We start from the raw sequence: 26183 nt of genomic DNA, 5'->3' as shown, positions 1-26183 counted from the left end.
GCAAGCCTTTCAAACCTTGAGAAGACTTTACTACATAGCTCCTGGTTTTATTTTATAAAGTTCCCTATCAGTCAATTTATAAAAAATGTCTACACACCTAGAAAACTGAAAATGCAATTTAGTCTCCAAACTATATTCTCCTGTTGTCTTCACAGAAAACTTCTGGATTTCAAACTACAAAACTACTAGTAAACTGAAAAGGTAATTATCATGGATTGTCAACCGTTATTAAAAAAATATGATCAATCCAATGGACACCTGAGAAAAGGGCGTAACTGTGGAGGCTATTTGTTAGTAATGCAGTTCACACACTGGTTGCATACAAAGCCAAACAGTCAAAGATTTAAACCATTTCAAAATTCTCCTCTTAGAAGAGCAGATGAGTGAAGCTGAACATACAAAGCCCAATTTTTACACATTGAACAAGGGACGTTCAGGCCGGGTTTTGAAAAGCAACAATCTGTTTAATTTTCTTTCATGATGTGTGCCTTCACGGCAACCCAACTCTACTACTGAGCAAATACACAGTTGCCCAGTGAGTGTAGGCTTAATCCTCATGCCCAAACTGGAGCACGAAACACTACTTAAATTATATGAATAACTTTGATTCATGAGTGACCTTTTGTGCTAGTTAATTACTTAAACCAAATGCTTAAAAGGAAGGACAGGGTAAAACAACTACATAATGTTACTGTCATATTAAAAAGAGGGGATAAAAAAAATGATCCAGGCCTATCTAGTCACTGTACTTGAACTGCACTCAGGCTTATAATACAGAACAAGATCAATGACACGATGAGTATTGAATGTATGTTAAAATAAAGCAAACGAGGAGTTGACTAAGTCAATAACCCATCATTTACGTACACAAATAATTGAGTTTTGTTGTGGGAGGGATAGTAACAAATATCTCAGACTAATGGCTAAAGTTGCTGTATTGAGTGTCTAACAGCTACTGACTGAACATTCAGGACAACAAAAAAATGACATCCCCTCTACAAACACACAACTGAAAAACCCAGTGAGCTGCGTCAATTAAAAGCAACCAACTTAAAGCCAACTGAACGAACATAACGCATGATACATTATCATCTCAGTGGATTCTTATCAGCTAATACAGTGACAGCAAACGGCCCAGAGGACTTTGTCCACACTTGAACAGGCCATGAAGAAAATAACACATAACCAATAACAATACTTATTATTTTAGCTTAGGTTATTTGCCTTCCCCTCTTCACAAACACATAATTGGATGGCTCACATTGTCATAATAAAAAGAAAAGATAAAGAAAGAATAAAACCTAGACAAAACAGTAAGCTTTGATGATCCAGGCTGGTGATGTAGCATCTTTGACATATCAAACAAGAGAGCCAAACTCCTCCGACTCTCCTCCCAAATGTGTGTGTTCTATGTTGTCACCAAATGTTCCTTTCTTCCTCCCTCTCTCCCCCATGTAGAGTTAATAGAGGTGGTGGTGGGTAGGCTTTTAGGGGGAAAGAAGAGTTTCAACAGTGTGTTTTCCTGGTCAGTAGACTTGGAGAATATCTCATCAATCTGTTGAGAAGAGATCGCCAGCCGAAGGAAGGGGGGCCAGACCCCCTGTTACATTGGGGAGAAGCGAGAGGTCTGGGAGACTCTGGATGTGAGACTTGAGCTCTTTCCGTACTTGGGTCACCCTTGCTAGCTTCTGTTTGTACTCCTGTTGAGGATAAAGAGGACAAGTCATGATTATATGTGAAATCAAAGTTTCTATAGCGACCTTTTTTACATTGCTGCCCAGCCAGATTCAAATAAAAATATTTTAAGAACACATTTAATGAATACAATTGGCTTTTAGTATCCACCATTTCCACTCATATGGTCATTAAATTCAGATTAATCATATAAAACTTAATCATTTTCCCCATCTACACTATGTATGGCAGAAGCTATTAAAATAATACTAATTATGTATTTTATTTTATATTAAGCACAGGCAGTTTTGGTGAGTTTTGGGCTACTACATCAAAGGTACAGTGAGATCCTTATACTAGCTTGAGCTACATTTTCAGGCCAACATCGAACTACACTGAAGTGTTGAAGAAAGTGTATGTGGCATTTCCAGTCATTTTGTGGAAAGTCCCTTACATCTAGTTTCTTTTCCCTCTCGCCGAGCGCCTCCTTCTGACTGCTGATATAATCTGTAAGCATGCGGGCCAGCTGTCTCCTGTCCTCCAGTTCGGCTGCTAGGCGACCATTGTACTCCGCCAACAAGAGACAGGCCTCGTCCACCGTCTTGGACAGTCTGTCTGCCGCCTCCTTGTCTGGACAGACATAAGGAACTTTATGTCATTACACACACTCTTTTCATTTCACAATTTTGTGCCTCCTCCCGTTGTCGGCCAACGCGGCCAACAACGCCACATCGGACAATGGCTGACAACAATGTCAATATGTGGAAATGTCCATACTGGCTGCATTGCATGGTGTTGATAAGGTCTCACGGAGATGAAATCATCTGATAACAGCAGAAGCTGCTATTGCTAAGCTGATTATCTTTTTTTAATATATATTTTTTATCCCACGATTTTGTAACCCATTTTTCACCCGTGTCAATAATCTAATGTGATCCTGGGCTCTACACACCCTCCGCCAACCTGGGGAGAGCAACGGACTTAACTCATGCTTCCTTCATGCTTGAGTGTCCAAGTTGCTCCTTTACACCTGACAGGGGGGAGTTTTCCTGGTTGGACGTAGCGCGTGGAAGGAACACGTTATTCAAACCAGTTCCTTTCCCCTCCATCAGGCGCCCCGGCTGGCCAGGGGGAGGCAGTTTAGAGACCAGGATTACTGCATGTTTTTGTGAGGGTACCTACCCTAGGGGACACGGGGAGAACATGCAAACTCCACACAGAAAGGCCCTTTCACCAACCCCGCCTTCGGGTATGGGCACTGATGGCGCGGAGGAGGAAACACGCCGCCAGCACCCACAGTGCCCCGAGTGGGAATCGAACCCAGGACCTTCTAGCTGTGAGGCGACAGCACTACCAACTGTGCCACCGTGCCCCTAGCTAAGCTGATTATTGAGATAGAGAGAGAGATGTTTAACAGAGGAGTACAAAAAGTACTTTGCTCAAAGTCAAGGCTTTGGTCTTACCTGTGATCTTCTCTAGCAGAGACACATCCTGGACCTCTTGGGGGAGGGAGGCGATCTTCTGTCGGACAGCTGCATCCCCCGAAGCAGCATTCTCCAGGTCCTGCAGAGCCTTCACCAACTCCTCTGTCTGGAAGCACACGTGAATATGAACAGATGGAAAACGTGGTAGAAGAGAAGAGGAAAGAGTTGGAAAACAGGGACAAGCATGAGGCAATGCTTTAACAACATTGTAGTCAAGATAGTCAAAGGGGCTCTGCCATTAGCCTGGGCAGCATTCCTTCTTGGGTTTATGATCCGGTCGGGAGCAGATGATATTGTTACGTCATGTTGTAGTCATAAGGCCGGAACCCTCAATCTGGAACTTCCTTTCCCTCAAACCGATTTTTCCCAATAAAAGCTGCAGGCTACGAGAGAATGAGTCACGATTTTATTGTTATTCTTCCGGTTTGAGGGAAAGTGAGTTCCAGAGTCAGGGTTCGGCCTGATGACTACAAAACGATGACTACACTCTGACATAAATGCTCTCCTGACTAACTACCTCACCAAAGTGAGTAACAGCCAAAATACTAGAGGGAGTGACAATAATCAGGTACCACCCACCTACAGAACAAACGTGGGTAAATTAGCCACCAAAGTGTGGAATGCCCCGACACCATTCCTTAAAACATGTGGATCACTGGCTTCCTTCAAGACAGACCTGAAATTATTTTTTTCCCCTTTTCTGACTTGAATACATGGAAACAAGTCCCTATGACTTTTTGGTGTTCTTTTTTTTGCTCCCTTTTATTCCCAGATTTTATCAATATCCCCCGACTATGAACTGACAATTAATCTGAACGACTGACTCCTACCAGCTGCGCTGCCCCGGAATCTGTGTTGCGAGGGGAGGTGTGGCTTCTGTAGTCATCATCCTCATCCTCTTCCTCCTCCTGAACCTGAATCTTCTGGTAGCTTCGTTTCACCGGCTTCTTCTCTTCTACTAGAAACGCAATTCACAACACTTGAGAAACTAGTTTTGTAGGCTGTTAAAGCACAACCAGTACAGTGACTACAGTCATATAACAAACACCTAACTAAAGATTATTTTCATAGTCGATTCATCTGTCTGAGCAGCTGAGACGAATAACCAAAACCATATACAGTAAGTCCATAATTTATTCCGACCCCTCCCCGAAAAAAGGACATTATGGATAATATGGTTATTCGTCTCAACTGTGCAATACATTTTGACCATAGAATTATGGTAAAATAAAATGCTCATAAATTATCTGAACCTAAACAGACGTTGTTAGCAATAACCCAGCAGTAAATACATTGTATTCATGGACAAGACAACGCAAGCATGAGTTGTAAATGGGTATTGATTATTCTATTTAAAAAACAAGAATTCTGTCATTTTTGTCAGGTGTAACAAACTGTGTTTGCGTCTTTCCTGCTGTCCAGTTTACCCGCTCATAACATTAGCCGGTGTCATTAGGCACTCCGCTGCGATGTTTCTTAGTTGGGTCGTTTACGACAGTTCCGTTTCTCAATGGATTTGTCATCTTGGAGGGTTATTAAACAAATTGAGCCCCCATGTACCTTGCAAAAATGCGGGAGAAATTCATGAGGCCCCCTAATCCATATGGCCACAGGCCACCATCAAAAACCTGTTAAGGCACAATAAGGCAAAATTACCTCAAATTCATTCTGCTTTCAGTAGCATGTGACGTGTCAAACTAGGGGGTTTTCATGATTCTGAATCCATTCCAAGCATTAGTTTTGCACAATAAAAACAGCCATAGCCGTCATAACAAATGAGGTCAGCGCATTTGACCACATTTGGGCAAGTGGCTATGGCCGTTTTTAGCCCAATGAGTGTTTTTTGTGCAAAACTAATGCTTGGAATGGATTCAGAATCATGAAAAGTTTGACATGTGACATGCTACTGAAAGCAGAATGAATTTGAGGTAATTTTGCCTTAACAGGTTTTTGATGGTGGCCATATGGATTTGCGGCTCTCGTGAATTTCCCTGCATTTTTGTGAGTTACATGGGGGCTCAATTTGTTTAATAACCCTCCTAGATGACAAATCCATTGAGAAACGGACCTTTGCTCTCCGCAGTCACGGAACTGCCGTAAACAACCCAACTATATGTCTATGATTGAGAGCATAGACATATAAACGTAGACACCCTTTCCGGCTCTGAGGAGTGTCAAAATTGAATGCACAATTTTCCCGAGATTCCTTGCGAAGCTGCGTAACACAAGTCCCGGGAAAAGACACGCTGTGATTGGCCAGTAGTCTCTTGAGTGACAGCGAGAGACATGGAGGAGTTGCATGAGTGACGTCACTTGGGCAGCGACGCAGCGTGCCTTCAGCGAATGCCTTCAGCACTTCTAAATAAGCTGCGAAAACTGTTCCGCTTGACTTCCTGCTTTCATTGGAGACACTCCAATGAACTGCAGCGGCAAATGAGGCATCTACTGTAAAATGTTTTAGATCTATGGTTGAGTGTGGTCTGGGCATTGCAGACTTCTGCCGTGCCCGGGTCATAGCTTAGGAGGCACTGAGGCAGCCAATCATGACTAGGTCGCTACTACGTGATTGGTTGGCGGCGTTTAGGTGGCATGGGGTCGACTCCCATTCCGTTTCATGAGCTTTCACCTGACAAACATTTTCTGTCGACTGATAATTGGACACAAAGTTAAATAAATCAGAGGATATCATTAAGATAGGCCACGAACTGTCACCAGTATTATTTCCAGTACAACATTCGACTTTGAGACGACACAGTAACTGTGATTTGTCTCAGAAATACTTGTACATTTTACCTGACATAGAGCAACTTGTAACAATACAATTAGCATAAAACATTGGATAAGCAACATCACAGGCAGGGAGATTAGAGTGCAAGCATCAAAGCCACCGTTTCCATTCAGATTAATATAAGAATGACAACTAGGGGTGCAACAGTTAATCAAATTAATCAAATTAATTAGCATAATGTTTTTTAAGAAATAACATTATGAGAAAAACACATTCTTTTTTGTGGGGTCAGTATAGGTGAAGAAATAATAATTAAAAAGACCTAAAATAGCCGACAAAGAAGCTCACAACACCTTGTCTTGCAACATGTTGTGAACTTGTAGATCTGCTATTTTCAGTACTTTGTGCAACACCGTTACACAAAATCATGCATTTGCAAGATTGTGTCAATTATTGTAAAATAAATTGATGTGATTCATAAAAATCACACCCGTGTCTGATAGTTACTGTACTGTATGGTACAGTTTTATTGTTAGTTATACTTGTATTGTTATAGTAGTCAGTGTGAATGGCCTGTAGGCTGCTCAATAGTGCCACTTGAGGTCACCAAACGGTACTGTTCATACCCCAAACAGACAGACACACAGACACAAAAAGCCAGGCATTGAGTGGTGTGCACCGCTCAAAAATGAAAATTGGAAAAAGTAAATAAGAAAATAATAGATGGTGGCAACCCATATAGTTAACTGTCAGTGAATAGTTAGTAGCCTTTACCAGGTGTGGTGAGAAACAGGTCGTAGAACAATGAAAACTCACCGCTGTCTTTGGTGATGACGGCTACAGCCGGATCTAACAGACAGTCAAAGGCATGTGTCACTTAAAAACACATACCAATCAAAAGCGTCACACACCTGGGTCTTATATCCTTCACCAATACCATGAAATATTTTGAACATTGAATGGAACAACATGTTGATTTGAGTGGCTCAACTGAACCTCAGCTATTTTGGTTTACTCTAAGAAACACCATGCTTTTTAGGTACTACTGTATTGTTCAAAGAAAGAAAGAAGACAGATGGATGGAACAGACTCAATGAATGAATGGATTTGTACTGTAGTATGTTACGTTAATTAATGTCTAACAAAAACAAAAGCATGCCCTTAAAGCCAGTAGACCTACCTGGTCTGGGACTGTTTGAGTCTTCTATGGCCAACTTGAGCTGCTGGATGAAATCACCTCTGTAGAGACTTCTCTCCTTCCAGATGTTTAGCAGCCTCTCCATGTGTTTCTTAGAGTTCTCATCTGATTCACTACAGCGAGCCAGGGAACCGGAATGGCGCACATAAAGAAGAACAGAACAAGGCAGGAGAATACAGTACATAGATTGTTTATTTGTTTACAACAGTCAACAACGCATTGAATTCAGGGAATTTTAGTTGTATAAGCAGTCTTCTATTACACAGTGCCTTAAGATAATGACTAGAGAATAGTGTGTAACGGGTCTCCTGTTAAACACATATCCCTCTATTTTCTCACAGTCCTTCAGTGAAGGTGACAATCACTGACATATGCCAGTACTACAAAGTACTTCCCGGCTCAGCCCCCTGCACCTACAAACATTTGCCCATAATTGTTTAACTATCTCAAGCCATGCAAACTAAAGGCTGCAAACTAAGGTTGGGCGATATTTTTTTTTCAACCGCCCATCGTCTGACAAATATTCGCCGATTAACGATGTATTCGTGTCATAAAAGTAAAGTGAGAACAGCTCACTGCAGGTCGCAAAAAAGCCAGATCTACAAGCTCTCAAGGCGACGCGTCCTGCCTGTTTTTGCAGCTCCGTTCGCTAGGCATTGAGAGCTTGTAGATCAGTCTGTTTCTGCAGCGCAGCTGCGCAGCCAGGGTAACTTGCTCCCTTGCCTCCCCGCACCGGTCAGTCGGAGGCTCGGAGCTGAGCCCACAAGCTGCTGCGGCCGGGCTGCTGAAGTTCAATCAGTGGGTTGCAGCACCAGTAGGGGCCACACGCTAAGCTAATGCTAAGCTAAGCGCTATTATGATCCCCGAGCCTATACACTAACACTAGTAGACAGTTTTTTTATTTTCCCCCCCGACTTCACGGGTGAGGCATTGGGATTGTGATGAGACACGAGACAGCAGTCTGTTGTGACTGTATATTATTAAACTGCATGGGTCTGGACTCCGGAGCTTAAACAACATGTAGGCTACAGCCTTCCTCAGCTCCCAGGATCCCAGCCTTTACTTTGGCTGGCGGCTGCCGTAAGTGCCGTGCCCCGGTGCCCGATGCTGCTGAGTGCGGGGACTGTGGGAGCATACATTATAACGGAGGAGGTGATTTCCACCCGGCCGCTGTTACTACTTTGCTGGGCCAAATTGATTCACATGTTGCTCACACTTTACAGGTTAATTGGGCTAAATCGTCCCGAGAAATCGCCTAATAAAAATATTCTGCGATTGGATTCGTATATTCGCGATTGACAATGTATTCGTATCGTCACCCAACCCTACTGCAAACATTTACTAGTAGCTCACCTACCGGGCAACATGAGAGCATGCATCAACGAGGACAGACTCAAAGTCTTTAGCAAACTCTGGTCCTTTCTTTTTACTGTTCTGGATGACGTCATTGGCCAGATAGAGGAATGTCAGCTTCCTGTTGCGTTTGGCTGAAAGAAATCATAAGAATAGGAAGTAAATCAATCTGATATTTTCATCATCCTAAAGATGTATCACAGATATTTTTTGTTTGAATTACACAATAACATTAATACTATTTTATGTTGTGTGAGCAAAGCCATGGCTATTTGCTCTGTACTAGATAGATACTACAGTGGAGCTATCATGGCACACGCACCATGATATTGAGTATGTGAATTGAATATATGTCGGAACACCAATGGAAACAAGCTGAAAGGCTTTTTCCGTTTTCATCCTTTAAGCAGACCTTGTATTGTACTGTACTTCTCTAGACTCATGTAGCGATACTAATATCACTGCGTGACTAATTGGATATTATTGGTTATAGCCTAGTTCCAGTCTTCCAGATGAATCTGGTTGGCTTGTCACCATTTTGGCTGTGAAGTCCTCCCAGTCTAGCCAAGACATAATCTGCCTGGGGCAATATGCATTGCAATTGCAAAGGATGAAGGCTGGCTATGCAAGGCTAGTACTTCCCTTTGCTGTGACTGTCCTTGCAAACTGTTAATAAAGTATTTAATCAATCAAACCCATTTTGGAAGCACGTACACCCATCAAAAAAATCTGTCCAGCTCAACAACAGCATGTCTGTGTGCACCTACCACCTACATGCTGGTGCGCCTGCACCTATGAAAAGTTACTCTGGACTGGAGGGGGGGGGGGTTACATACATACATAAATAAAGGTTTGAGAACCCCAGCAGCATACATGGTTTAGGTTGCATAATCACACATATCGCAATGTAACAGTCACAAACACGCATTGCAACAATCATCAAAACTCACATTTTTTCAGTTCTCTGTGCCAAACTTTGACAATGAGAGCCGCGTGTTTGCGGTGATGGATGATCCATAGCGACAGAGTCTGTACGCTCTGCTGCGAATTACTTAGCTCAGACAGCTTCTTCTCCAGAGCAGACTCGGAGAAGGACGACATGCTGATCCTGCCTCACCTCAACCTGCGGAGAACGTACAGACCTTCGGGGCTAGCTGGGACAATCTAGCACTGTCATCAAAAATAAAAGTTGTTACGCTAGCTAGCCTTGCTCGGCATGCAGCGTAGCGTAACGTCTCAAAAATGCCCAAATCCACCGTATTCCTCAACGATTTAAATTAACGTTTAGTAGATATTTTCCCCAGAGCGACCACGCTTACTTTTAACACTGTTTTCCAACAACAACATACACTATCAACACTGTTTGTTTACAGCTAGAGATAGCTAGCTAAGCTAAGCAGCCATCGCCGGACCAAACCAGCACTGAGCTAGTTAGCTAGTTAGCACCACAAAAGGCAAAATAACTCGGTCCTAAATAACACAAGCGGACCAATATCTGAAGTTATTCAATAGTTAAAGGTCGAACAAATACGCTCCAAAATGATGTTGAGATACGCTACCCTAAACTAATGAGGGAAAATCTCTGCGAAGATGGCCACTTGCCCTTTCACCTCAAACATGTGCGTCGCACAATCATTGCGTCACGACTCATCAGAGCGTGCGCACCATGGCTGCTGTGGTTGTGGTTGGGATGTGCGTTGCCATAGAAATAAGGCTGCTTGGAATCAGAATCAAAACAAAACACACACACACACACACACGCACACACACACACGCACACACACACACACACACACACACACACACACACACACACACACACACACACACACACACACACACACACACACACATACATACATTATTTTTTTATTTGTCAGTAAAATTTGCTTTTGCTTGATATTGTCATGTTTTCAAATACAATAATCAGTAATTCTGAGATCTTTTTTAAAATCTTTATTGTGATGTTTTATTTATTATATGCAGTTTCAACAGTACAGTAGCCTAGTACACTGAAACAGTGTTGTATTTACTGTGTAACTAGTACTGTTATGTGTGTAAATATGAAGAAAGTTTAATTTATCATTATGCATTGGTTTCATGTATTATATTGGAATTACATTTGACTATAGGCCTAAATCTTTTCTTTAAATAACTATATTACCAGTAGTTAATTTCAGCATAGTAAGTACTGAAAGTAAAATAATCTTTGAGACGTGAAACTTGTTCTCCAACATGCTAAATATTTTACATAAATATCAACCAAAAATAGATCTTAACATAGGCCTACATTTAACAATGTCCAAATAGGTTGTCATACACTGATCTGCATGGATCATGGTTCGATTGATTATAGGCTAAGAGTTTAATTTAATTACATTTATTATAGGCCTACATAAAGTATCATTTTATTTATTGAAGTTGTTTTTGTCAAACGTACGTATGTAAGTACACATAGGCTTTAGCCCTGTGGTTCAGAGAAACCCAGAGCAATGCAAATATTTTTCACTGAAATCTTCATGTTTTTACAAACATGGAAATGCTACACCACCAGGCATGCAACTCTTCTTTACCTGGCCATTTGACTCCATAATACTGTGGTTGATAAAATGCATAATATTGCTGTCAAAACAATGGGTCTGAGTGGCCTTAGACAAAGGTAAGGCAAATAGTGTGTCAGCAGAGCAGGTGTGTTTACACATTTGGTAACAAATATCACCCAAAATGCAAATTTAGTAATTTACACAGTAGGTAGGAAACCAGCACCAGCACATCTTCTGTTTACTTCGTATTTACTGTTTTGGGAAATTATGAAATGGTAACTATAGGTTAACAAACACCAATGGCAGAAGAAGTACAACATTTATCCACTTTTATAAAAGTAGTAAACATCAGTACAGTTCTTTTTGGGAGAGCCATTTGCTCAGTACACTGACCATAACAGCCTAGATCAGGCTGCACATTCCCACTGACATTCAGAGCATATAGACTAGAGTGACAAAAGATTGAAAACAAGGCTAAAACATTGAAAACTAGAAAAAGTGCCCTTCTGGGCACAGGTCTCCACCAGGTTATCGACAGATCCGTGCAGTTAGAGGTAAAAACACTTTTCGGCCAGTTATAGCGCCACCTTGAGGCTGAGTTGAAATTGTTCATGTGGCATTTCGTCCTCGGCCTAGTGGAAATGTGCGTGCACAATTTCACGGAAATCACGCAATGTGTTCATGATTTGCAGCATTTTGTTTGAAACTGAGCACTCCTGGGAACTTTGGAAGCCAATCTTAACCAATCAGGATGGAGTCTGAGAAATCTGAATGACCCGTTTCGTTGAATGGCTCTAGAGAGACTGTGTACCAATTTGCGTGATGTTTGGACAAAATCTGTAGGTGTACTGTGAAAAAACTTGTTTTGCACAAAGCGGCCTCCTGGTGGCGCTATAACAGGCCGTTCTGGAAAGTTTGGGGCAGAGGTTCATGGTTGGCATCCAGGGAGTGTGTGTGCAAAATTTGTCATCGACCGGGTTAACGGTGGCTGAGATTAGCTGGTCACGGACGGACGGACGGACACACGGACGGACGGACGGAGTGCAAAACATACTCTCCCCATGCCTTCGGCTGGTGGAGACAACAATGAGGCAGGTGTGACAAAAGCAGACTTGAAACCTGTGAGGCATGCCCAAGTGAGTCAAGAGCTGCTGCAAGCAAGTGCCCACACAGAGTGGTTGAGGACCGTGCTGTCAGTTGCATAGATTAGACCGGGAATCAGATAAAGGTAAAGGGCATCCTCAGCGTTATCATTGAATATCAAACATACCCGACCAAACTGAAAAATATAGCATGAGCCCTGGGTTATCTCTTCCCTCGCTTTTCTGTCTCTCTTAATTGTCCTATCTCAATAAGATAGATTCCATCAACAACATTTGTTACTTTTTAGTTAATTCAATATATGCACACACTATAAATTGCTTGCTTCCCATTAAATATTATGTACATTTCGGCTGCTTATCAACCAAATAACAAATTATTACATACTGGTTGAGTTGCTGGAAAGCATTCACTCAAGAAGAATTTAACCGGCAACCTTAGGAATAATGGAAAGCCTATGTACAACTGTGCCACAGGATGATGTTTGTTCTAGCTTACTGTTACATGTCACTTATCTGAGATTGATGAAAAAACACCGGTCTATCCCTTGTTCACGGATACCCTTGTTCATGGGTAATTACATTTGTGCATCTAATTTTAATGGGAGGGAAACTCTATGGTCAAAAAACAAAATACCTACACACAAATATGCTTTGCTCGAATGACACTCTGAGGAAAGATGCAAAATGTGTGTGGCCACATTTCACTCTTTCCCTGCTGCCCCCTCCCTCCGTAGAAACTCTTAATCCACCACCCTACCAAAAAACAAAATAAAAAGAGAGAAGTGTTCTATGCTATTGTGTCTGAGGTGTGGATAGGTAGGGAAGGATGGATTCCGGTATGTATAGTATTGTGTTTCTTTCACTAGGTTGGCTGACACTGGCACTGGCTGTGAGGAAACCAGACTACATCTCCCGGGGAAATGGACTTCAGCTACTGGGTGACTTTTCCATCACTGGCCTCTTTCCCCTCCATTACACAGATTCACCTGACAATGGTTTGCCTGCCTTGGGAGACTGCAATAAGTGAGTTAACCTCAGTTTTCTCAAATGTATCTCACGTTGTCTGCCCTATGGATATGTTATTTATTTGTATTGGGTTCCTGTCAGGTGAATTAATTATATTCAGGAGAATAAGAAAACATTTTCCTGAATGGAATGAATTCACCTGATTAAGTACTGTAGAGTTGACTGTCCAATAAAAAGATGGGGAGACCATGGAGTGTTTGGAGCATGGGGCTTCTCTTCACAGGCTAAGTCGATATTGTTCTGTTCTCTAGGGGTAGATCCAACAAACATGGCTATCACCTGATGCAAGCTCTCAGATTTGCTGTGGAAGAAATCAACAACGGCACGAGACACCCACCTCTATTACCCGGAGTGAAGTTAGGCTATCAAGTCTATGATATCTGCTCAGTGCCGGCCAGTATCCTGGCCACACTGGACCTGCTGGAGCAACAGTACCAGAGTCCCTCTACAAACAGAATCAACCCAGACTCAAGTTCATACTCAAAGCAAAAGGCAGTGGCTGTGATTGGCCCAGATAGCAGCAGCAAATCCTTCAGCCCAGCTGCATTACTTGGGACCTATCTAGTACCACAGGTACATTTTAACCTGACCTGCAACAACAGAACTGTAATGTAAACATGAACTTGTATTGTAAGCAAACAAAATATTTAAATATTTAAAAGTTCAAGTTCCTTTTATTTTACATCAGGGATGCATAGCAGAACAAAATTATGTTGCAATGTTTCAGTATTAAAAACAGCATCCAAAAGTAATTATTCCATTGTTCTCCCTTACAGATATCGTATGAAGCAAGTAACGAGATGCTGAGTAACAAGTACCTCTACCCAGCATTTCTCCGCACGATTCCCAGTGACAAGAACCAGGTTGCAGCCATGATCGAGCTTCTGGTTTACTTCAAGTGGACATGGATCGCTCTCCTCGGCAGCGACAACTCATATGGCCTCCAGGGCATGCAGAGTCTGTCCGAGCTAGCCCCACATCGCGGCATTTGCATTGCATACCAAGCGGTCATTCCCGCACACACTGATGACACAGTCATGACAATGAAGAACATTGTCAAGGGCATACTGAAGACCAAAGTCAACACCATTGTCGTCTTCTCAAGCAAGACCAAACTCAGCAAGTTCTTCCCGTATGTGGTTGACCGGAATGTGACAGGAAAGGTGTGGATTGGAACGGAGGATTGGTCTGTTGCATCTCTTGTGTCAGGCATACCTGGAATCCACACTATTGGCACTGTCATAGGTGTGTCCATTAAAGATGCTGCCATGTCTGGTTTTAAGGAGTTTGAGATCAAGACAGGTTCTGGACAGCGAAACAACACTCAGGAACTCTTAAATGGTACTCCGTCCCTAGGCACTGATTGCCTAAAGAACACAAATCTTTACAGTCTTGCAGGACAAGACTTCTCTTTGGAGAAGTATGATATCACATCTTCTTTCAATGTTTATAAAGCAGTGTATGCTGTGGCCCATGCTTTGCATCAGGCACTAGGCTGTGATTCAGGAGAATGCAACAAAAGAAGAATACAACCCTGGCAGGTAAGAGGTTGAATGTCAAATATTACAGTTCAGGCCCTGAACATTGAAATGAGAATACCTGTATACTAAGAAAGCAATGGACAAAATGTATTCTGCATGAGTAGGCTATGGTTAATGTAGGGGAGAAATTTGATATTGCCATGGGGGCCTACCCGGAGGCTGGATAGAGGAAAGGTAAAACCATATTAAACCTACTGTGGTGGAGAGGTCATCCCGTGTAACAGCACCTAGTTGCATTGAGCGCGCACACACTTTGAAAACTGTCAAGTGGCATTTCTTCCTCAGCCTATAGTGGGAATAGGCATGCACGGCTTGGGAAGCCGTGGATATGCACGGATTTCCCAAAAGTTGTGTAACAGATCTGACAGTGCCTGTTGTGCATCACTTCAATGTCCACAACTTCAGTTATGATATTTAGCGTGGTGACTTCTCCTTGCCTTGGACCAGCCATCCAAATACACTTTCCAGTGCAACTAGTCCTTCATTCAGTCTCTCCATTTTTCCTGTGACCATTTTCCAATATTGGTCTCCGCCAATTAGGACTCCTAATTCCACTGCATCCATCCCTATGATGGGTAGTCTACATCTGCTATGGGCATTCCTTTTGCTTCCAAGTCCCTCCTTATCTTTCCGTTTGGCGCTTTAATCATAGAAGAGCTCAACTTGGGTGTTTCCAATGGACATCAATGCTTTGATTATGTTCTTAATATTTCTCAAACGAGCCTTCACTTTCCTGCAGGTAATTCTCTGGGCTGTTTTGGAACCATTGATTGATTGATTGAAAAATGTATTAACAGTTTGCAGAATTTACAGTACATTTCAAGCACAAACTCAATACAAAGACTGTTAACTGTGAGTGGACGACCCAATTAAGCATTACAATTGTTTACAACAGGGTCCACATTGTTCAATTCATCAAAAACCAAACACATACATATTCAACGCAAAATGTTTACGAGTAATTTAAACATGTTTGTGACACACACACACACACACACACACACACACACACACACACACACACACACACACACACACACACACACACACACACACACACACACACACACACACACACACACACACACACACACACACACCAGATTAGAGACATTTTTCCATTTTCCTTCCCTTCAGCTTCTGACATGGCTTAAGCGGGTGAAATTCTCTCTCGGGAACACATCTGTGTACTTTGATGAGAATGGAGATCCACCCGCAGGATATGACATTGTGACATGGATTTGGAATGGGACAGACTGGTTTCTCAGAGTTGTGGGCTCGTTCACACGAGACCCCACTGTTCATCTCACTGTGGACACTGCTCAGATTGAATGGCCAGGCACTGGACCCTCAAGATCAGTAAGTCCAGTGTCTACAAGTACAAACTAACCAGCCTTTACACAAAGTATTAAAATGTTGTGTGTGTGTGTGTGTGTGTGTGTGTGTGTGTGTGTGTGTGTGTGTGTGTGTGTGTGTGTGTGTGTGTGTGTGTGTGTGTGTGTGTGTGTGTGTGTGTGTGTGTGTGTGTGTGTGTGTGTGTGTGTGTGTGTGTGTGTGTGTGTGTGTGTGAGTGAGTGTCATTCACTGAAAATAACAGATTTTCTTTCAGCTTGATTCCTAATTATTTTGTATTTATTGGAGAACGACACAGTTATGTGATGAAGTTAATTAAATCAGGCTTAACTGTTTCTCTCTTTCTCTGTTTTTTCTACAGTTAATTGGTTTACGCTATACGTATTATAACGCTAGAGTATAGTCTTATAATACATGGCTAGGTTTCCATTTTGAAAGTAATCTTTCCCAGCACTTTGTGTACTGTTCTCCACAGGTGCCTCTATCCATCTGCTCCTCCGAGTGTCCTCACGGCCATAGGAAGCTGCAGACAGGACAGCATAAATGCTGCTTTGACTGTCTGGCCTGTCCTGCTGCCACATTTCTCAACAAAAGTGGTAAGACGGCATATATTACAGAATGCTTGGCTAATGGTTAAAACTGTCTGAAGAGAATATCCTGCCATAATGGTGGGTTAAAAAATAAGCAGGGAAATATATGCAGTCTGTTTTTGTCCCTCATTCAGGGGCAAACAAACTGCTGTCCAGGTCTGATAACAAAGATGCAACAAGACCACAGTATTTTCAACTGTAGTGTGCAAGATTAACCAACAGGGGGTGTAGGGGGTCTAGAACAGTGTTCATATTGTATGTTCTATGCTGAAGGAGGAGGCCCCTGCTTAAGTGGCTGCAACTGTTCTTCTTGTGTAAACTCAAGAAAGGGATACATTATATGATTCCATAAAATTACTGGTTTCTTCTCAGTTGTAATGAGTTGTAAAATGCTCAGTTCAAACACCGTCATGCAGAAAACCCCACCACAATCCAGTCTCCACACTTTATTTAAACTATATCTGATTACCTGTGACCTCATGTGGGTCAATACATCATCATCATCATCATCACCATAATCATCATGTACTTTAGCAAGCTACTCGAGGGAAATTGCAACCACACTTGCAATTTCCCAAAATGGCAAATTCTCTAGTTTAAAATGGTCTCATCTCATTGTATCCATATTACCCCCATCCCCTCTACTCCTTCTCCTCACTCCTCAGGATCAACTTCCTGCCAGCCATGTCCCTCACAGCAGTGGGCTCCCCCACTGAGCGAGCAGTGTTTGAACAGGACCGTCCTCTATTTGGCCTGGGACGCCCCACTTTCTATCCCCATTCTCATCCTCCTGGTCTTCTCTGTCTTCCTGACCTCTGGCTCTGCGCTCATCTTCCTGTTCAACCTGGGAACCCCTGTGGTCAAGTCTGCCGGTGGGCGCACCTGCCTCCTGATGTTGGCCTCCTTAACGGCCGCAGCTGCCAGCGCCTTGTGCCACTTTGGCCGACCGTCTCGGGTGGCCTGTATCCTCAAGCAGCCACTGTTTGTCTTCAGCTTCAGTGCGTGCTTGGCCTGCGTGACTGTGCGAGCTTTCCAAATTGTCTGCATTTTCAAGCTCAAGTCCAAACTGCCACAAGCGTACGACATCTGGGCCAAGAACCACGGTCCCGAGTTTACAATCCTCCTGGTGTCTGCCACCATCCTGCTGATCTCCGTTTTCCGCGTGGCTCTCGACCCGCCTCATCCCTCCCAGGATCTGGCCTTCTACTCCGACAGCATTGTGCTGGAATGCAGCAACACCCTCTCTCCTGGAGCAGGCCTGGAGTTGGCCTATGTGTCGCTGCTCAGCGTCCTCTGCTTCGCGTTTAGCTACTTGGGTAAAGACCTGCCGGCCAATTACAACGAGGCCAAGTGTGTCACTTTCAGCCTCATGGTCTACATGATTTCCTGGATTAGTTTCTTCACCCTCTACCTCATCAGCAGAGGCGAGTTCACCATGGCCATGCACGTACTTGCTATTCTGTCCAGCGTTCTAGGTGTTTTCGCTGGCTACTTTCTGCCCAAGGTTTACATTATTATTCTAAGGCCACAAATGAACACAACTGCCCATTTTCAAAACTGCATTCAAATGTACACCATGAACAAACAATGATGCCCTGTTTTGTAGAAATACAGATTTTATGAAAAAAGGGAGTGTGTATGCTTATGGCATAGTGTATTAATAATACTTGTAGATGTTATGATAGTTATGATTAGAATGATCTTAATCTGTTTGACCCAGTACATGCATGTGTTGAATCCCTCTCATCTGTGCAAGCACACACATACACTACATGTCTTAACCATCATCAGATAGACTGACGTCTATCTATGCACAATGCTATGAGATGCATGTTCTATTCCGAGTCATTTTGTTCTTTTCCATGTATCATATCTTCTGGGCACGGGCATGTGTCCAGTACTGTATTCTCTGTGTGTAATAAACTTCAGAAGAAGCAATCGTGTGTTAACTGCCTGGTGTCATCATTTTCTCTGAGCTGAACCATCACTCGCCACCGTTAGTCTCAGGACCACGGACGGTCAACACTTATGTCCATCATAAATATATCTGTCTTGGCCCGGTCCGACCGAGCGGTCCTGGCACCTATAGGCTCCTCTAATGAAACCTGCAATGCAGTCCCGTTCCTGATTAACTTTGCTGTATGTCACTCCCCGCCTCTCTCTCCTCGTCTGTCTCCAGCTCGGCTATTTTCGCCTAATGGTCATCCCCAGAATATAGATTCATGTGGTAAAAGTCACTAATATGGGTCCGGTTACTGAAATATTCTAAATTACAATTAGATTGACTGAAAGAATAACAGTGAGTTAGGTGAGACAGATCACTTCATCAGTACAAAGATAATCACATTTTAGAAAATGTGTGATTTAGGAAGCAAGATACATTACATCATCCCGATGACAGAAAATAAGATTTAAGACATTAATGACTAGATATGGGGAGGGGGGGATGTCCTGGTGCGTACATTTCAATCTAGGGCTGGCCTGTAAAACATGATGTATAAAGATTAAGTAACAAACAGATGGTGGTCACACACCCCACCCCCAAACACTACCCCAGAAAATGGTCTTGTTCACTATTACTGCATGACATATCATATAAATACCCAATTGGTCACACTTGCTTGTGTATGACACACACACACACACACACACACACACACGCACACAAACTTGTGTCTTGCTGTGGTCTGTTGTCTGTGGGCGCAGGGATGAAAGGGTCTTTTGTGGCCAAGAGGTCAGCCTTATTGACCATGAGATGTGTGAGTAGAGGCCGTGCTTGGCTTTCCCACAGTCTCCCTGTCCACTCCCAGCCTAATCCTCTCAGTGGACAATAGAAGCGTGCCATGGGTGAAGAGGCTACATGGCCGAGTTTTATTTCCCTTCACCCACAAGAACAATGTAAAATGTAAGACTTTCCAAAATTTGGTTAAAGTGGTTACATTGGGTCCATCAGCTCTGAGTGATAAATTGATAAATTAACACTCGATTCTACTGTGTATCTGCATAAAAAGGCTCGTTTTGAACATTTTCAACTTAATATTTACTATAGGTGGTTGTGTGCACATTTTCACATGCAGTCGCCATTATACAGAAAATGTACCATCTCTCAGTGTTTTTTTTCACAGGGTCTAGCAGGGAGGGTTGCTGTTATTTTTTATTATTCCGGCATCACAGCATTGAGATACTCAGTACTCCGTGAACCATGCACACAGTGAAAACCTGGATGTTCAGGTGCAGTGATTTTGTTTTGTTCGTTTAAAAAAATACGTTTGTTTAGTGAAGTTATCCCTGTCTCCGTAGGTCTTTAGTAAACAGAAAATGCATTTTCAGGTCTGGTGCCTGGGTTTATTCAATCAGGAGAGATACATCATACAGATTACTGTACATGATACATTGGAAGTGATGAAACAAAGAAAGGAGCAGACCATTTTTAAACTGAAACAATAAAATTGAGGGTGATAAATGGGTTCACTCTCCTGTATCGACTACATTGGCAAACCACCTGAAAATGCATTTTCTGTTTATTATAGGGCTGAAGAGACAGGGACACCCTTGGTATTGAACAATGGTTATCTGAATTAAATTATCTGAATATAGAGGTTTAAAAAAAAATCTAAACAAAATGTCACTTTCACTACCTTTAACTATTAAACTAACAACCAGGATATTGTGTAGTATGCAACAGTTCTGTGTATTCTGTCCACAAAGGCAGCTAGAGAACATTATTGCAAAAAAATTAATAATACCTTGGTTATTCCCTTGGTCTTTTCTGGAGTGGGAGAGATAAGTCATATGCTCAGATAAGAGTTCAATTACAGAGATTATATTATTACTGGTCTAATCAATATATCTTAAACAGTTATCTATACTGGCCACCCTGCAGATACAAACCTTCAGTCATTTGACCTAGCTGAGCTCTCTTTAATAGCTCACCCCCACCCCACCCTCCTCAAGGATACTTTCCATGTAAGTGTGTCCCATCTGCTTGATTCATATCAAGGACTAATTTCATTCTCATTTCAAACTGAGCATATCATGACTGACGATGATCAGGCAGATAACATGTTCATTACCTGTTGCATCTCTCATCCCTCCTATATAGCCTACTGCCCTCTGAGTTATTGACATGTCTCCCATTGTCGTGGGGGGCGGCCCACTGGTCTCAGAGTGTGGGAACCCCAGCCTAGACTGTGCCACATGGCTTTGTTATGCTAATCTACCAGTATAAAATGGAGCAGGGCTGCTCCAGTGAGGCCAGAGGAGCTGATCACTATTTCCACACGGACATGGCTCCCTGTTCCACCACCTATTCCTCGATTCACCATATCAGATTACCTGAAAGAGACATCAAAGTGAGTATTGAATGGTCTTGTAATAATACTAATAATAAAAATACATACAATTTATATAGCACTTTTCTAGGTACTCATTTTCATTATTTGGAATTTGCTGCTTCAAATTCCTGACAAACTCGTTTTTGCACCCTCAGGTAAGAAAACCCTTTGTGGAGAAAATGCGACGAGATCGCATCAACAGCTGCATTGAGCAGCTCAAGCTCATCGTGGGGAGAGAGTTCCAGCAGCAGGACCCCAACACCAAGCTGGAGAAAGCTGACATCCTGGAGATGACTGTGAGCATCCTGAGGCAGCAGCTGCAGTGTGGCCGCCAAGGTTACTCTCAGTGCCTCTCTGTCAGCCCCAAGAGGGAGTCCTTCCACAGCACTGCTCCTCTCCAAGGACTCCAGCACCAGGAGGAGCACTTTCATCAGGCCCAGAGAGCCAGCGGTTCCTCCAGCCTCAGAACTACCACCATCCAGGAGAACAACAACAAAGATCCGGTCTGGAGGCCTTGGTAGTGACACTAACTAACTAACTAACAACAGACTGAGACACCATCAGAACCTGAGGGGAAACTTTCTCCCTCACTGAGTAGGAAATATGCAATTTCCATTCTGCTCAGTCACTGAGTGTCAAGGTATATTGATTCATCATATTGATGGACATGTATTGGGTTATTATCCAAACAAAACGTATTCCAAACTTTTGTTTAGTAGTGTTTGATGACTACATACTCCAGTCCTGACCCAGTCCTCAAATTGGATATCTTTATTATTGGGTATTGAGTATTTAAATGAGAACTATGTACAATGTTTTGAAGCTATTGACTATGTTGATAATATCTCAGTCTATTATGATTTGCCTTTCATAAAGGCTTCAAGTAATTTAATGTCAAGGACAGGTGGTGTTTGCAGAAACAGCTGATTGATTCCCACTTGTGTGTGTTGTGCACTTTGTACAGTCTTCCCAAATGTGATTGCCTATTATTGTAGGACAATGTAATTCACAACACAGAAAAATAAACCTGTAACATAAGCAGTAAATGTTCTGTTTTGGTATATAGCTTGTTTTTCACATCCACAAATGTCAAATAATAATAATTCTTATTATTATATTTGAACTATCATCACAATAAATCACACTAATAAAGAAAACACAAAAGGTGTTGTGTGATGTCACTCAACAAAAATGGAAACAGGGCCTTGCTAAAGAATCTCATCTCACTACTATAATTGGATTGCTGTCGATTTTGGTGTGTGCATTCCCACAGCACACCATTTGACCAACTGCCACTAACTTGGCACAAATAACGCTCAGAGTTCTGGCCTTTTAACAGGCTACTTTTCCCATTTTCAATTTGCACATAATGTGTACACTTTGCAAAAACAGTCCTCGATGAAGAAGGAATCCAATATCATGCATGGTGTGTGCTGCACACCTTTGATCCCATGGAGGTATAGATTGGCTAGTCACTGAACAGGCCAGCCAGCAGCATGGCACACATGCATTATTTTGCGCTGCAGTAATACCAGTTCAGCCTAATCATCTGGCAGCACTTCATGCTTTCCTTTCCTGGTCAGCACTGGTCTTCTCCCAGGGCTGGAGAGTGGAGACAATAGAATCTGAACCGACCTGGATTGGTTGACCATAATAAAATACAGACCTGAGCCCAGGCATACCGGTCTTTGGCTTTGATGGCATTTTCTGTTTGTGTAGAAGCGTGAAGGCTGGGTTCACATAAGCGAGGACCTGAGTTGATCACATCATGTGGTCACCATTGTTAAAGTGGCACTATGTCACTTTTTTTAATTGAATAAAATGAAAATCGGTCCAATCTGTATTAGGGCATTAAGCAACTAGTCGACTATTCAACCAGTCGACTAGTAAATCCACTAGTCGACCTTGTTGGTACTAGTTGACTAGTTGATTCTTTTTTTCAAGGTAGATTATTATATAGTTATAGTCACCAATGTACAGTTTTTAAATGTACAAATATTTATTTCCCCCCAAAAATTACATAATAGGTAGTTAAACAAGTCAACTAGTAAACTAGGCAACTAGTCAACTAGTAAAAATGACTAGAAGTGAATGCCCTAATCTGTATAGTAGAGTTTGTTAATACAATATAACATATACAATTGGGGTGGTCGTATTTTGACCTCCCTGTTCTTCTATTTAGACATTGACAAAGGTCACGTCTCACCTAGACACAGGATCTGACACGAATGATGGTCAAGATTCAATGTACTGTATCCCCTGAGCAAGTAGGCAGGTCAATGATTAGATCAATGGTAAAAATGTCAGCACTTGCACAGGAAACCAGGTTCAAATCCGGGGTAGAAGAGGAAAGTTACATAGTGCTTTAAAGTGGCGAGACAACGGCCAAACTGGTATGGATGCTCTATTCACAGGGCTCTACAGAGGGTGGTTTGTTGTAATGTTTTGTTTAACCATATCGATCGATTAACCGGTTTGGTTGATAGCGTTTTTTTTTTTTTTTTTTAAATTTAATCTGAGAATCTTAATTTCCCTTTTGCTGATATACAGAAATAATACAGAAGGCATATATTCCTTAATCAAATATTTGAGATACAGGGCCAGCAATGGCATCTTTGAGGAATAAAATGAAATGAAAAGTGCACTGTCTTGTCCTCTCACATCACATGCAAAAGCAGACACGTTTCTGTGGCTACCAAGGTGGGTGGGGACTTTTTTTTTTAAACCGGCCCACATGTGCAATCATTGGCCACGCACGCGCGGAGACATTCACAGAAGACCGCCCAATGATAGAACCTCAGAATTTCTTGACAAATTGTTAACTGAAGAATTTCTTAACGCTGATTAATCGATTAAACTATTAACATTCCTACAATTGTTACCTCCTGACCTAGCTGACGCACCCCCCACATGGAAATATAAATTGCATAAGCTATATAGGGACATACATTTCCTATTTATCCACATATATGCACATACATGATCCTGAATATGGCTTATATATGTAGCATAGGCTATGCTATATTCTGCATATACTTGCCATAATGGCATATGTTTAAAATAAAACCATAGCACCACCATTAGCCTTTTCATGTCGCGCACCCCCTAGAAGGTTCTCGCGCTCCACAAGGGGTGCACGCACCAGTTTGGGAACCACTGGATTATAGCATCTCAGCACGACACCACCAGAGCTCTTAACTGTTTGTTTATATTACAATGCGAAGGTGATTTTGGAGTGCTCCAAAATACTTTTATCATGAAGGAAAAATGCTATTGAACAAATCTTTCAATGATTGTATCGTTTATTGATAATTGTCATACAAATGCATTTTAAGAGCCAAAATGTGATAGCAATGTAACAAGAGCACCAATACATAATAAAAATGCAAACGCCATACACAAACACACACACACACACACACACACACACACACACACACACACAGACCATATGCTCCTTTTGAGCTGCAAGGAACAGAGTTTGAATCCGACTCCCAGTCTTGACTTGCATGTCTCTCCTTTCTCCATCCTTGTTTGTCTCACTACACTCTCCTATCCAGTAAGAAATAAAGCATAGAAATGCTGTAAAAATAACTTTCTCTTACACATACACACATACCACTTGTTCTTTTAAAAGAAGATGCAAACATCTGTAAACAAACATGTGGCTTTAGATAATTCAAAACAGAAGAGAAATATTCTCAAAAAACACAGTATTTGAAGATACCATTACAGGGCCAGGCAATTCCAACTCTGGAATAAGAACTGGAGTAAGTGATCATTTTACAATGGTTAGGGTAAATAAAATACATCACAAACCACAGTCTGATTTAAAATTAAGGCAAAAACAATCTTCAAAAAGAAAAAGTGAACGCCTTTGCTTTCAATATTGCTATTTGTCCATCAATGTGATGAGACAATAAGATTAACCCACCAACAAATGAGCAGATTAGGGAATGCAAATGTCCTACACAATGAGGGAGAAAGTTTTCCCCCTCAGGTTCTCGAGGTTTATTGTTATACTAGTGTCATCATCACTACCAAGGCCTCCATACTGGATCTTTGGTGAAGCTCTCCTGGAGGATGGTAGTGCTGAGGCTGGAGCAGACTGGGGAGGAGCCGCTGACTCTCTGGACCTGATGAAACTGCTCTGCCTCCTGCTGCTGGAGTCCCTGGAGAGGAGGAGTGCTGGATGAGGGCTCCCTCTTGGGGCTGACAGAGAGAAAGTTCAGAGACTCTCTCCAGCAATGGGAGTAGCCTTGGCTGTGGCGGCCAGACTGCAGCTGCTGCCTCAGGAAGCTCACAGTCATCTCCAGGATGTCAGCTTTCTCCAGCTTGGCATTGGGGTCCTGCTGCTGGAACTCTTTCTCCAGGATGAGCTTGAGCTGCTCAATGCAGCTGTTGATGCGATCCCGTCGCATTTTCTCCACAAGGGGTTTTCTTAACTGAGGGTGACAAATGAGTGACTCGATTAGGCTTGTGATTACGTCCATGGTACTACCATACTTTGACCTTTCCACCCTCACACTGATTGTACGTTTTGGTATATATTGTTGAAGAGTCAGACCTTATGTGTGACCTTATGTGTGAAGAGGATTAATTAGTACCGGTAACTTTGTATACAAACGTCACATACTGAAACATGACTCTATATTTCATTCATATTCTATGTAAATATATTTGCACAGAGACTATGTACAGTAAATACATGTAAATAGCATGTAGTTTTCATTCTGAATGTCACTGCAGTTGTAGGAAGTAGTATAATTTAATCTTGTGGAGTGGAGTTTGATTGTAATAACAAAAACAAGCTCAAATTAAACAATCCATGCATTTCCTACCAGTAGATGCAAAACATCAAAAATTCACTTATAAGCCCATTGAATAGTGAATACTCACTTTGATGTCTCTTTCTTGTCTGATATGGTGGTTAGAGGAGTAGGTGGTGGAACAGGGAGCCATGTCTGTGTTGGAAATAGTGACCAGCTCCTTCTGGAATACAATGTTTATCTGGGCTCACTGGAGCAGCTCTGCTCCATTTTATACTGGTAGATTAGCATAACAAAGCCATGTGGCACAGTCTAGGCTGGGGTTCCCACACTCTGAGACCAGTGGGCTGTCCACTACAACAATGGGAGACACAACACATCAATAACTCAAAGGGCAGTAGGCTATGCGAGGGATGTTTCTCATGATAAGCTAGTACAGGTAATGAAAAATGTTATCTGGTCAACACAGGTTAGATCATATAGCATT

The 26183-nt window shown here is 42.2% G+C and overlaps 4 protein-coding genes across 6 annotated transcripts; 2 read left to right on the top strand and 2 right to left on the bottom strand.

Moving 5' to 3' along the window:
• Window positions 1-443: 443 nt before the first annotated feature.
• Window positions 444-10036, bottom strand: rprd1b (regulation of nuclear pre-mRNA domain containing 1B). 3 transcript variants are annotated; one of them, XM_083769552.1, is made up of 8 exons: window positions 9388-10036; window positions 8442-8571; window positions 7067-7197; window positions 6703-6762; window positions 3989-4116; window positions 3138-3264; window positions 2129-2304; window positions 444-1700 (listed from the first exon to the last, which is right to left on the bottom strand). In XM_083769552.1, the coding sequence occupies exons 1-8, from the start codon at window positions 9536-9538 to the stop codon at window positions 1551-1553; spliced, it is 1053 nt and encodes a 350-aa protein (XP_083625678.1). In that variant the 5' UTR covers window positions 9539-10036; the 3' UTR covers window positions 444-1550. The 3 variants fall into 3 exon arrangements, with proteins under 3 accessions (XP_083625678.1, XP_083625679.1, XP_083625680.1); XM_083769553.1 differs by having other exon boundaries at window positions 6703-6735; XM_083769554.1 differs by lacking the exon at window positions 6703-6762.
• A 2614-nt stretch (window positions 10037-12650) lies between these two features.
• Window positions 12651-18255, top strand: tas1r1 (taste receptor, type 1, member 1; the record flags this gene model as incomplete). Its single annotated transcript, XM_083769724.1, has 7 exons — window positions 12651-12654; window positions 12950-13106; window positions 13361-13682; window positions 13886-14650; window positions 15788-16009; window positions 16479-16599; window positions 17259-18255. The coding sequence occupies 7 exons, from the start codon at window positions 12651-12653 to the stop codon at window positions 18182-18184; spliced, it is 2517 nt and encodes an 838-aa protein (XP_083625850.1). The 3' UTR covers window positions 18185-18255.
• A 2624-nt stretch (window positions 18256-20879) lies between these two features.
• LOC310861988 (transcription factor HES-5-like) lies at window positions 20880-21448 on the top strand (the record flags this gene model as incomplete). Its single annotated transcript, XM_083769723.1, has 2 exons — window positions 20880-20945; window positions 21083-21448. The coding sequence occupies 2 exons, from the start codon at window positions 20880-20882 to the stop codon at window positions 21446-21448; spliced, it is 432 nt and encodes a 143-aa protein (XP_083625849.1).
• A 2785-nt stretch (window positions 21449-24233) lies between these two features.
• Window positions 24234-25965, bottom strand: LOC310861616 (transcription factor HES-5-like). Its single transcript, XM_083769134.1, has 2 exons — window positions 25827-25965; window positions 24234-25372 (listed from the first exon to the last, which is right to left on the bottom strand). The coding sequence occupies exons 1-2, from the start codon at window positions 25887-25889 to the stop codon at window positions 24965-24967; spliced, it is 471 nt and encodes a 156-aa protein (XP_083625260.1). The 5' UTR covers window positions 25890-25965; the 3' UTR covers window positions 24234-24964.
• Window positions 25966-26183: the final 218 nt, after the last annotated feature.

The sequence above is a fragment of the Protomyctophum parallelum genome (assembly GCF_964188405.1).
Source record: "Protomyctophum parallelum genome assembly, chromosome: 7".
NCBI classification, from domain to species: domain Eukaryota; kingdom Metazoa; phylum Chordata; class Actinopteri; order Myctophiformes; family Myctophidae; genus Protomyctophum; species Protomyctophum parallelum.
The sequence above is the reverse complement of the archived record's forward strand: the minus strand, read 5'-3'. Positions and strand labels throughout refer to the sequence as shown.

Coding starts and splice junctions, on each gene's coding strand:
- rprd1b (XM_083769552.1), bottom strand. CDS start 9,538: ATGTCGTCCTTCTCCGAGTCTGCTCTGGAGAAGAAGCTGTCTGAGCTA. Junction 7,198..8,441: donor GCATGCTCTCATGTTGCCCG/GTAGGTGAGCTA, acceptor GGCTCGCTGTAG/TGAATCAGATGAGAACTCTA. Junction 2,305..3,137: donor TCTGCTAGAGAAGATCACAG/GTAAGACCAAAG, acceptor ATGTCTGTCCAG/ACAAGGAGGCGGCAGACAGA.
- LOC310861616 (XM_083769134.1), bottom strand. CDS start 25,889: ATGGCTCCCTGTTCCACCACCTACTCCTCTAACCACCATATCAGACAA. Junction 25,373..25,826: donor GACAAGAAAGAGACATCAAA/GTGAGTATTCAC, acceptor TGTCACCCTCAG/TTAAGAAAACCCCTTGTGGA.